The following is a 12,247-nucleotide window of genomic DNA, read 5'->3' on the forward strand; positions in this document are numbered from 1 at the left end:
TCCACCAGCAACACATTTGGCAACCACCCACCTTCAAATCAAGAGGCCATTAAGAGTAGAGACAACAGGAAAGTTGAAACTCCCAAATTCATTGCATGGCCTACTGGCCTTTCTTCCCGTGGAAAGCAATCCAGAATATAATTATCTCCACGCCCCTCTCTTTCTCCACCCAACCTAAAATAATGAAAACTGCTGCAACGTTTCTAAATACTTTAGCCATCCTGCCACCTGCAGCTCAAATGCCAACCACTGCCCCCGGCTCCAGAGGCCCCAAAATACTCAATAACTCACCCCCTCCCCCACCGCGGTACACAGATGCCTTAGGCATCCCCGGCTATATATGCCACTTCCTCCCACTCCCTTTCTGATGCCCTCCAACCCCTGGCTCACAATCCCATGTACCCAGGGCAGGATACTACGCTTCCTTCACCGACCTGTGGTCCTTACAAGCCCCTCCAACTCACAATCCCTCCTCCTTCCCCTCCCCCGGCCGGGCATCCTCTCCCTCCGGTGCAAGCCCCGTACGGCTCTCCCTGGAGCCCCACGACACGCTATCTAACAATCAGGCAAAGAAGTAAATAGGAAGAGCTGAGGGGCTGCAGGCACGGTCCCCGGAATGTCTCTTATGAAATAAAGGCAGCAGCAGAGAGTTAGAGTCACCTTGACCGCCATGCTGTGCTCAGAAGCCGGGGACGAGCGAGTGAACGAGCAGGGCCGAGCTGTCAGGGCACGCGCGCGCCGCCTTCCCGGCCGCGCCCGCCCTCCCTCCTGCTCGCCGGCGCCGCGCGCGCCTCTATGCAAATGAGCCCGGGGCGGGCGGGGCCGGCAGAAGGCCCGGCGTCCCGGCTAGAAAGAGCTGGCCCGCGGCGCGGAGGGGGATGCGCCTCCCGCCGGGGAGACTGGAGGACCAAGCCGTGGGATTCCGGCGTGCCGCGTGGTTGCCGGCCGCTGAGCAGCCACCGGGAAAGCCCCAGGTCTCTTAAGGCCTCTTAGTGGGTGTGGCTTTGGGAGCCGACTTCAGCCAAAGTCGTTTTCTCCTGAGACTTAGAGCAACGCTTGGGGCCTAGATTGGGCAAGATTTCGAAGGATCAAAGAACATGTCCCATTTAAAAGAATAACAGCAAGTGAATTGATGACAACTAAAGGGAAATACTGACAATAAAACAGATTGGGAACCACTCACTCTGGAGAAAGCCTAAGTAAACATAACTTGAGAAATAGGCCCTTAAATTGGCACGCGATGAATACGCTTAATATACTTGTGCTTCGTGTACTGTTATAAAGCTTTATTAGTAGACTCCACATTCCTAATCACCCAAATCCTTTGTGCATGAGGTGGGACACAAATGCCTAGAGGGAAAAAAATCCATTTGACAGGGCTGGCACTGAATCCTGGCCCAGCTTGCCTCTACATAAACATTTCCAGCCCTGTCTAAGAAAGGGTAGCTTTACTTTGAACCAAAATAATGTCTCTCAAACTGAGTCCTGCCATTATGACTATATTGAGCCGAATATTGAGTCACTCAACAAACGTTTGCTCAACAACATCTATTATACGCCAGATACAGTCCTGCATGTAAAGAATACAAAGATTAATAACATTAATAACATATAGCCCTTACTGTCTAGGAGCTTACAGATGGTCAGTGCTTCCCCACAACCCCAAACCTAAGTGTATTTTTTTTGTTGTTTGTTTGTGTTTTTAAACCAAGCAAGCTCCCTGTTTGAAAAAAAAAGTCTAATATCTAATATCTCATTTAGCGCTATAATCCCTCTCCACCCTCTTTTCCATTTCCAGTGTTGAATCTCACAGGAGGCTTCCCTTTTCTCCAGCCTCACTAATCATAATATTTGTGTTAATTATCCAAGTTAATATTGTAGAAATGAGGCAAGGGACTGGCAAATGGAAATTGTTGATAAGGAATGATATATTACTAGTACTCCTAAAGTGAGCTTTTCTGCTGCAGTTGCTTTAACTGTCTGCCACCATCACATCTCTTTCTTCAGTCCGTTCAAAGTTCTTTTAACAATGTAATTGGACATAAAGATTTACAAATTCATATTTTGTTTTACCAGCACCTTATGTCCCTGATACTCTGCTCTCTTATTTTATGAAGTTTCTCTAAGTAGGAATCTCAAGTTGTTTATTTCATGCTACTTTTCAAGGGAAGGATGTCTGTTTGTAGCCCCAAAGTCCTTTAGTTTGAATAAAAGTACTTAAAGGAAAGGAAGGCATTTATTTAAAATGAAGGGATTATTTTCTATTGGAACACATTGTTGTTGACCAAATCCATACCTTTGGAGTGAAATTTAGGGACATACTGGCCACTCGTAGAGAGGAAGACAACACTACATTTAGACAGAACCCACCACAATAATTCATAGGTATAGGCAGGCACCAGGCCACAATAACAATTTTCTTGAATAAGATATAGCTGATCTTTGAGCAAGCTCTAAGAGTATCACTGATGCCAATCTAGTTGCAATGGAGATGATATAATAATTTAAAACTAAGGCTGCCAGCTACCCTAAATAAAGAGAAGTTAGGAGAGCTCAGCTACCCTGAATAAAGGTGAATTTTGGGACTTTCCTGGTGGTCCAGTGATTAAGAATCCACCTTCCAACGCAGCAGACGCAGGTTCAATCCCTGGTCAGGGAACTAAGATCCCACATGCTGCAGGGCAACTAAGCCTGTGCGCCGCAACTACTGAGCCCACGTGCCACGACTAGAGAAGCCCGTGCAACAGAAATAGAGTAGCCCATGCGCCATGCACCGCAACAAAGACCCAGCACAGACAAAAGAAAAAAAAGGTGAATTTTGCTAGGTTTTTCATCTATCCAAATATAACAAACAATAAATTGGACAAAGGTATTAAAAGTATGTACTGTGGGATGAACTAAGTACGGAAATGAATACAAAAGCCTATGAGTTAGAGCTTCTGCCCTGAAAAACTTTGAACTCTGTCGTTCTGTTATGATGATTGGCTAATAGTATTATTAGATGTTAAAACAAACTACAACTTACTTCTTCCTCAATTGTAGATGATCAGGGTTGAGGGAAAACTTATTAGTTAATGGAATAACAAAAGACAAACCTGTCAAATAAGATTCACAAAATATTTGGGAAAAGGAGGTAGACATAATTCAAAACTTTTTATAATTTTTAAAAATAGAATGCCAGTATAGAAATTTATAACTTTCTTTAGACTGCAAACGATATTTGTAAACAAGAAATAATTTTAACACCTTGGCACAACTATAAGTTGAAAACTTGATAACTGAGTCTAAAAAGAATGACATTTGGGCTTCCCTGTTGGCACAGTGGTTGAGTCTGCCTGCCGATGCAGGGGACACGGGTTTGTGCCCCGGTCTGGGAGGATCCCACATGCCGCGGAGCGGCTGGGCCCGTGAGCCATGGCGGCTGAGCCTGCGCGTCCGGAGCCTGTGCTCCGCAACGGGAGAGGCCACAACAGTGAGAGGCCCACGTACCGAAAAAAAAAAAAAAAAAAAAAGAATGACATTTCAGAAAGTGAAATTGGAAGTTAAAGGCTAAGAGACTAGCTGCAAAGGTACTGTCATTAATAGTCACTTTTTAGAGTTGGTTTCATAAAATATTTAATATGAAGCTTGACTGAGCTGGAAATTTAAATCTGCTTGTGAAGTCCTTGCCCATGAAAATAATATATTACCCCCAGATGCAAAAACAAAGTATGGGCTTACTAGACAAATCCACAGAAATATGTCTCCAACTCCCAGGCAGCTGACATTGCATTAACTTTGTGGGTGAAAGTTGGAATTATCCTAATGCCTAGCACCCTAATAAACTAAAATGTAGTTATTAAAACAAGAGGCAATTTCCAATGAGCCTATTCTGCCACAACTCCTGGCCCTCCTCTATATTTAATAACATGTTCTATTTATATTCTAGCTTCCTCTGATTATTTTACTGACATGAATATATTTTTGTTCCCATTTCCATATCCCACACAGCTATGACGGATGCCATCTTGCAAGAACTAAATCAAGGTGGTGTACAAACATGTAGTGGAGCATTAGGATATCACTGACTAATTAAACCAGGAGTGGGGCTCCTCCTAGATTAAGGGTACATACACCATCACTATGATGAGGAATAAGCTGGCATTTATGCCATCCCCACATCAAGATGCTCACTTAAAATATTTGAAATAAATAGCATAATGAAATAAATGGCACATACACACAAAGATATTTGAACATCTGGAAATTTTAAGTGTAGATTGGTTTGAGCCTACATCTAGAAGTATAAAATGGTTCTTTATATTTTATTGAAATATTGCAAAACCTACAAACTTTATAAATTGTGCTTTTAACTTTTTCCTTGCTAAGAGTCTATATGGGGAAATGGCAGGGGTAGACTGGGGAGAAGTATGAAGGGTTAAGTGTCCAAGCCTGAGCAAATTATGTTTCAGTTGGTAAGGCTGACCTGGAAATCAATAAATCAGAAATTATTATTTTAACCCAAGCCACTTATAGTTAGATACTAGATAAATGACACACTTTAGGAATTCTCTATACTGTACAAGTATTATACTCCCTGTAGGAACATTGGCACTAATTGAAATAAATTCTCATTTTGGTGGAGAGGGAAGAGTGGCATATCAGAAATCAGATGAAATAGCTGTACTCTTGCAATTGCATCTTCCTAAACTGCTCTTCCTCACAGTCTAAGTCCTATAAATTATGCAATGCAGATAACAGTGATCTTAGTTTGGGACCAGTCTTCTTTATTCCCTTGTGGAGGCAGTAACAGCCAGTTTTCTTTTCAATAGATTTTGTAAGGAATTCATGGAATGAGCTGCTCTAGATGTTTAAGGCTGTGAGTGCCCTATTACTGTATTAGTCATGTACAAGCTGGTATTTAGTGGGAAACCTTATGATCAGATGGAGGATTGAATTAGGTGAGCTTTAATGCTTCTTTTAACACTCTAATGTTATGATTTGGAATGACCCAAATTTTAGTTAACAAACATTCATTAAGTGCCTTGTGTTGATACTAAACTTGCTGTTGCAGCTATATGAAATATAAGAAAAATAAATAGCATGATTCCCAAAGTATGGAGAATGTTTTATTGTGGCAACTGCTACTATTCATTTTTTCAGTGAATAAAGCTGAAAGAATGATACCAAAACCTTTGTATATGCCAAAGGCCAAGGCAGCTTTAGGTAATAATTGGGTAAAAACTCTGTGGTTTGTCACATATTCCCATTCCAATCAAAAGTACATAACTGGAAGAGCAAACATCCTGCCCAGTCCCTCAGATGCTCACCCCTCCCCTCCTCTGGGGATTTACTTGGATCTGGTTTTTGCCTCCCTTCCACTCAGAGGTCAATAAGGAAGGATGCTTTGGGTCTGATCCAAAGTAAAGAAAAAATTTCCACTTTAAAAATTGTGGGGCTTCCCTGGTGGCGCAGTGGTTGGGAGTCCACCTGGCAATGCAGGGGATGCGGGTTCGGGCCCTGGTCCAGGAGGATCCCACATGCCGCGGAGCCTGCACTCTGGAGCCCGCGAGCCGCGGCTGCTGTGCCCGTAGGCCACAATCCCCAAGCCGGGAGCCCGTGCTCCGCAACGGGAGGGGCCGCCGCGGTGAGGGGCGGGGCCCGCGTGCAGCAGCGGGGACCTAACGCCTCCAAAAATAGATAAATTTTTTTTTTAATTGGGCTGGGAGAAAAACAAAGACCCCAGAATATCCAAAGCAAACTTGAAAAAGAACAAAGTTGGAGGACTTAACACTACCTGGCTTCAAGATTTAGTGTAAAGCTAAAGAAATCAATATAGTATGGTACTGGCTGGCAAAAGGATTGATAAATAGATCAATGGAACAAAATAGAGAGCTCAGAAATAGTTTCAAAATTATAAACTCATTTGATTTCTAACAAAGGTGCCAATGCATCCCAATGGAGCAAGGAGTCTTTTCAACAAATGACACAACTAACTAGATATCCATGTGGGAAAATAGAGAAACTTCAACCTCTACCTCAAAACATATACTAAAATAAATTTGAGATGAATCGTAGACCTAAATGCAAAAGCTAAAATCATAAAGCTTTTAGTAGAAAACATTAAAGAATATCTTCATGACTCAGAGGTAGATAAAGGTGTTTTAGAACATAAAAATCAATAACCATAAATTAAGAAATTGATAAATTAGATTTCACTAAACTCAAAATTTTCTACTTATCAAAAGATAGCATTAAGAAAATTAATAGGACAAAAACAAAAAAAAGAAAAAGAAAAGAAATCGGCAAGCCACATCTAGGAGAAAAACTAGCAAACATATATAAAACAAAGGACTGATATCCAGGATATAAAGAACTCCTAAAACTCAATGGTAAATAAACAGCTTAGTTTAAAAATAGGCAAAAGACGCAAACACTTCACAAAAGAAGGTATACAAATTGCTAATATGCACATGAAAAACTGCACATCATTAGTCATCAGGGAAATGCAAATTAAATCACAGTAAAAAGATAGTACTACACACCTGCTAGAATGGCTAAAATTAAAAAGACTGAAAACACCAGATTCTGGCAAGGATGTGGAGCAACCAGAGCTCTCGTGCACGGTAGTGGAAGTGTAAATGATATAACCACTTTGGGAAAAGATCGAGCGGGTTCTTATAAAACTAAACATATACCTACACTATGAATCAGCAGTTCTACCTTTCAGTGTTTACCCAAGAGAAATGAAAATATGTGTGGATAAAAAGACTTGGTCAAGAATGTTCACAACCACTTTATTCATAAAAGCCCAAAACTTCAGACTTCCCTGGTGGCTCAGTGGATAACACTCTGAGCTCCCAATGCAGGGGGCCTGGGTCCAATCCCTGGTCAGGGAACTAGATCCCACATGCATGCAGCAACTAAGAGTTCGCACGCCACAACTAAGGAGCCTGGGAGCCACAACTAAGGAGCCCACCTGCTGCAATGAAGGAGCCCATATGCTGCAATAAGGAGCCAGCAAGCCGCAACTAAGGAGCCCGCCTACCACAACTAAGACCCTGTGCAACCAAATAAATAAATAAAAGCCAAAAACTGGAAAAGCCCAGTCGTCCATCAATAGGAGACTGGATAAACAAACTATGATATATTCACAGAATGGAATACTATTCAGCAGTAAAAGAGAGCAAACTACTGATACACACGATGACATGGATGAGTCTTAAAAGTATCATGCTAAATGAAAGAAGCCTTACATGGAATCCTATACAAAGAGCATATACTATGTGATTACATTTATGTAAAGTTCTAGAACAAACAAAACTAATCTATGGTGGGAAAAAGCAGAACCATGGTTGCTTAGGGAGAAGAACTAACTGGAAAGAGGCATGAGGGAACTATCTGGAGTAATAGTAATCGTCTATGTCTTGCTAGGGGCTTAGGTTACAGGTGTATGTATTTTCCAAAATTTAGGGAATGTACACTTTAAGTTTATACATTTCATTGTGTGTCAATTTTTCCTCAAAAGAAAAAAAAATCTGTAAATAAATATTGAACTAGGTAGGTAATGACATGAAGTATTTAAGGAGAAGAGTACTGGTATATTAAGTTTACTTTGAAATCCATAAAAGAAATAAGACAATGGATGGATGGATAGATAGATAGATAGATATGTTATACCTAACCTGGGGTGGGGGTGGTATTTGGGAATTCACTGTAAAAATTCTTTCAACTTTTGTATACTTTTGAAAATTTTCATAATAAAATACTGGGGAAAATCGTGTTGGGTCTTTTGATACTGAAGATGGCTATCCAGTTATGTAATTCTGTTATTTGGCTAGAAATTGTAATGGACCTTGTTTTTTAAACACTGACAGGTCTCTGTGCATTGTTGCAGGGTAGGGAAAAGAAACTGAAACTGCTTGACAAATAATATATCTCTAGTATAGGCAGCGAAATCTATGAAGACTATATTGCACTGAGGAAAAAAAATGTTTTCCTTAACATGGATTCAGACAGTAATTATATGTCCTTGGGAGTTGTGTGTGTTTGTGTCTATGTGTCTGTTTGGTCTAATAGCTACCCACAGGAAAATTAGAGGAAGAATGTGGAGGTATATTTGCATAACATACTGACAGAAACCTTGGAAAGTACCAGACTTGGAATCTGAAGCCTGCCCTGGAACTCTCCTGTTGAAATGCACCTAGAGTGTAAATCTAGGCTGAGAAACTCAAGACTTTGATGGGAAATATCCTGCAATGGGTCATTGTGTCCTTGGACTGCCCTGTTGGGGAAAGGAGAACTCATCCTAGGATGAAATCAACCCCAGTGAGAAGGGAGTTTCAAGAAAGGGGAGGGCAGGTTTGTAGTGGGAGACCTACAAAAAGGACTCCTTAAGGAAGAGAGGGCCACAAATCTCAAGACAAGGAAGCTAGGAACCAGGGTATGCCCAGGAAGAAACTCCTTCTGAAGAATTGCTATAAAGGAATAATGTAATACAATGTAGTATTGATCAGCATAAAATTGTACTGACCAGAAGAATAATCAGGAAATTTAAGTTAGAAAGTTCTGGAGAAACAACATGAAAGAGCTAAAACTTGAGGACAGTTAGATCTTGTGGAAAGAGACAAATCAAGGAGGAAAAGTGGGCAGAATTGTGGAATGATTGGCATTCTTTTGATTGGAAAATGTCAGAAGCTGAGAACACAGAAGGAACTTGACCAAGAACTGTTAAAAGGTCTCAGTCAAAGTAGTATTCTGCACTTTCCATTCCCAGTAGCCCTGACAATAGTATATATAGCACCTTAAGGTAATGACAATATGATAAGAAAAAACTACATGAAAATGAAATAAATAATTATGAGGTCTTCACCATGGTATAACGTCTTTGTACTTCAAAAGATGTCACAATGGATAAGAATAAACTTATGTATAAAAAGGGTTAACTAGGGAGTTTCCTGGTGGCCTAGTGGTTAGGATTCAGCACTTTCACTGTGGAGGCCCGGGTTTGGGGAACCATCCTACATGCTGCGTGGTACGGCCAAAATACCAAAAAAAAAAAAAAGAGGGGGGGTTAACTATATTTTGTGCTTTTGAGGAAGCTTCTGGGTAATGCTGACCTGCTGCTTCTTCCGTGACTCTGGTCAAGTCAGCATGGGAAGAAATCATGGAGTAACAGATCTACATGGTCTTGCCTGTATTATCTCTCACTTTTACTACTTGGAAAGAAGCCCCAGAAAACATTGTTTGCTCACCCTTTTCTTCCATCAGCCTGGATGGATGGATGGGCTTACCTGGACAGTTCAGGATGAGGATGGGTAATAAAATAGTCAGCAATTATACTTCCTTTAATCATCCCCAGACCCTCAATAAAGCATTTTATGTGAACTAGTTTTGTGTTGATGGTGTGGAAGGAAAATTAAGTCGCAGTAATGGGAAGTGTAGCCTTCCTCATATCACCCCTTCACTGAGATCCATGTGGCAGTAGCAGCAGTATCATTTCATCAAAGACAGTAGGCTCAGTTCTAGGTAGGGAACAGCAGCCAAGTGAGTATAACCCAAGGTATACTGGGTGGTAAAGAGGGGACATGGATCACAGAGAAGAAACTGTTCAGTAGTAGATAAGACAAATCCCCTTTTGTTCAAACATACTAGAGAACCATGAAGGGATGAAAGGACATTTCATCATATGGAATTATATATGGCTATGAAGTTCTCCTCCATCTCTTAGACATAGTGTTGGCTTATTACTGATATCCATAAGCAGGAAATATGAAGGGAACATAACTATTCCTCTCCATAAAGATGTTACAATGTATTAAGACAAAACATAGGTAAAACCATTAATTAACAATGCATATGCTTAACTATGTGGTAAATTTATGCAATACAGGTTTAGAAAAAGAAAAAATCAATTCAAGCTGGGTGATATACAGAAGGTTTCACGGAAACCATAATTTACCACTTTTTTTTTTTTAGATGTTGGGTAGGAGTTTATTAATTAATTTATTTATTTTTGCCGTGTTGGGTCTTTGTTTCTGTGCGAGGGCTTTCTCTAGTTGTGGCAAGCGGGCGCCACTCTTCATCGCAGCGCGCGGGCCTCTCACTCTTCATCGCAGCCTCTCTTGTTGTGCAGCACAGGCTCCAGACGCGCAAGCGCGCGGGCCTCTCACTATCGCAGCCTCTCTTGTTGTGCAGCACAGGCTCCAGACGCGCAGGCTCAGCAGCCATGGCTCACAGGCCCAGCTGCTCTGCGGCATGTGGGATCCTCCCGGACCAGGGCACGAACCCATGTCCTCTGCATCGGCAGGCGGACTCTCAACCACTGCGCCACCAGGGAAGCCCGTAAGTACTACTTAAATGTTTATTGATTATTCTTATTAACTATGTAAGTACTACTTAAATGTTTATTGATTATTCTTACCTGGTTGCTCAACCACTAGCCATTAGTCCTGTTATATTTCCTAAGTAAAGACCATTACCATTGTCTTAGTGGCTCAAGCCAGAAAGCTGGGTATCAGACTCTTCCTTACCCCTCACATCCAAATAGCTACCCAGTACTGTGTTTTCCATCCTCTTCAGTCTTTTTAAAATCTCTTCTTTTGATTATAATGGCCTTCATTATGCCTCCTAATTGCTCTCCCACACCTCCAGTTCTCCACTTTCTGCCTCCTGTCACTATCCTTAAATCCATTCTCCACAGTGCTGTCAACTGTTCGATATAAAAGATACTAAATTTTGTCACTTCCCCATCCTTCAGTGGCTCTCTAGCGACTTCAATATAAAATCCAAGTTCCTCAGTATGATGAAGAATAGAAGCTTCCTGATACAGCCCCTTCCTCTTACTTATATCTTTCTACTATACTTGTTCCTTTAGTCACAAAGATTTTTGAGCTTTTATGCTATTTCCTTTACTGGAGATATTTTACTCCACATTTATTACAATTGGCCTATCCTTTAAGATATAGATCAAGAATCTCTTCCTCCAGAAAACAATCCTTAACCCCCCTTTTTCACCCATCGTAGACCTCCCCATCATATTTATCACATTGTGCTGTAAATACCTCTTTGCCTATTGTCTTTTCCACTGGTGGCTTTCAAACTTTATTGCCCCAGACCTAAATAGTAAAAAATACATTTTTTATCACAACCCCAGTACACACTGAAGTAAAAACTTCATGAAGCAATACCAAACTTTATTACATGCAACATACTCTGGTATTTACTATTCTGTACTATTCTATATATTTTTTTTTCTAATTCTATTTTCAACATTCTGAATTGATTTCACGACCCATACTTTAAAAATGCTGCAGTAGCGGCTCTTGTCTTTTCTGTCTCTCCTTGCTCTCTCCTTCTCTCTTCCAGAAACATGGCCTCTGGTGTGGCTGTCTCTGATGGGGCCATCAAAGTGTTCAATGACATGAAGGTGCGTAAGTCGTCGACACCAGAGGAGGTGAAGAAGCGCAAGAAGGCGGTGCTCTTCTGCCTGAGTGAGGACAAGAACATCATCCTGGAGGAGGGCAAGGAGATCCTGGTAGGTGATGTGGGCCAGACTCGAGATGACCCCTACGCCACCTTTGTCAAGAGGCTGCCAGACAAGGACTGCCGCTACGCCCTCTATGACGCAACCTATGAGACCAAGGAGAGCAAGAAGGAGGAGCTGGTTTCATTTTCTGGGCCCCTGAGTGTGCACCCCTTAAGAGCAAAATGATCTATGCCAGCTCCAAGGACTCCATCAAGAGGAAGATGATGGGGATCAAGCATGAATTGCAAGCAAACTGCTATGAGGAGGTCAAAGACCACTGCACCCTGGCAGAGAAGCTGTGGGGTAGCACCGTCATCTCCCTGGAGGGCAAGCCTTTGTGAGCCCCCTCCAGACCCCTGCCTGGAGCATCTGGCAGCCCCAGACCTGCCCATGGGAGTTGCAGGCTGCCCCCTTCCTGCCAGACAGGAGGGGCTGGGGGGATCCCAGCAGGAGGGAGGGAAGTCCCTTCACCCCAGTTACCAAACAGCCTCCCCACCCCCTGGACCTTCCTCCTCCTCCTCTTCCCTCCATCCCTGACGGTTCTGGCCTTCCTAAACCGCTTTTGATCTTCTGATTCCTCTTGGGTTGAAACAGACCAAGTTCCCCCCAGGAACCCCTCTTTGTGGGGGGACTGTATTTTTTTTTAACAACACCCCAGTTCCCCACTTGTTCCTCCCTTTTTCCATGCTGCCAACTTCTAACCGCAATAGTGACTCTGTGCTTGTCTGTTTAGTTCTGTGT

The 12,247-nt window shown here is 42.1% G+C and overlaps 1 protein-coding gene and 1 pseudogene across 1 annotated transcript in view; one reads left to right on the plus strand and one right to left on the minus strand.

Annotated features, from left to right (window-relative positions):
- The window catches only part of SLC25A12 (solute carrier family 25 member 12), an 89,035-nt gene extending 88,275 nt beyond the window's left edge, over window positions 1–760 (minus strand). The window contains exon 1 of the mRNA XM_007117888.4: window positions 661–760. Coding sequence (XP_007117950.2) covers window positions 661–672 — 12 coding nt within the window. The 5' untranslated portion in view covers window positions 673–760. The remainder of the gene's footprint in view (window positions 1–660) is intronic.
- A 10,553-nt stretch (window positions 761–11,313) lies between these two features.
- LOC102990315 (cofilin-1-like) lies at window positions 11,314–11,954 on the plus strand (annotated as a pseudogene).
- Window positions 11,955–12,247: the final 293 nt, after the last annotated feature.

Source organism: Physeter macrocephalus, chromosome 2 (assembly GCF_002837175.3).
Source record: "Physeter macrocephalus isolate SW-GA chromosome 2, ASM283717v5, whole genome shotgun sequence".
NCBI lineage: Eukaryota > Metazoa > Chordata > Mammalia > Artiodactyla > Physeteridae > Physeter > Physeter macrocephalus.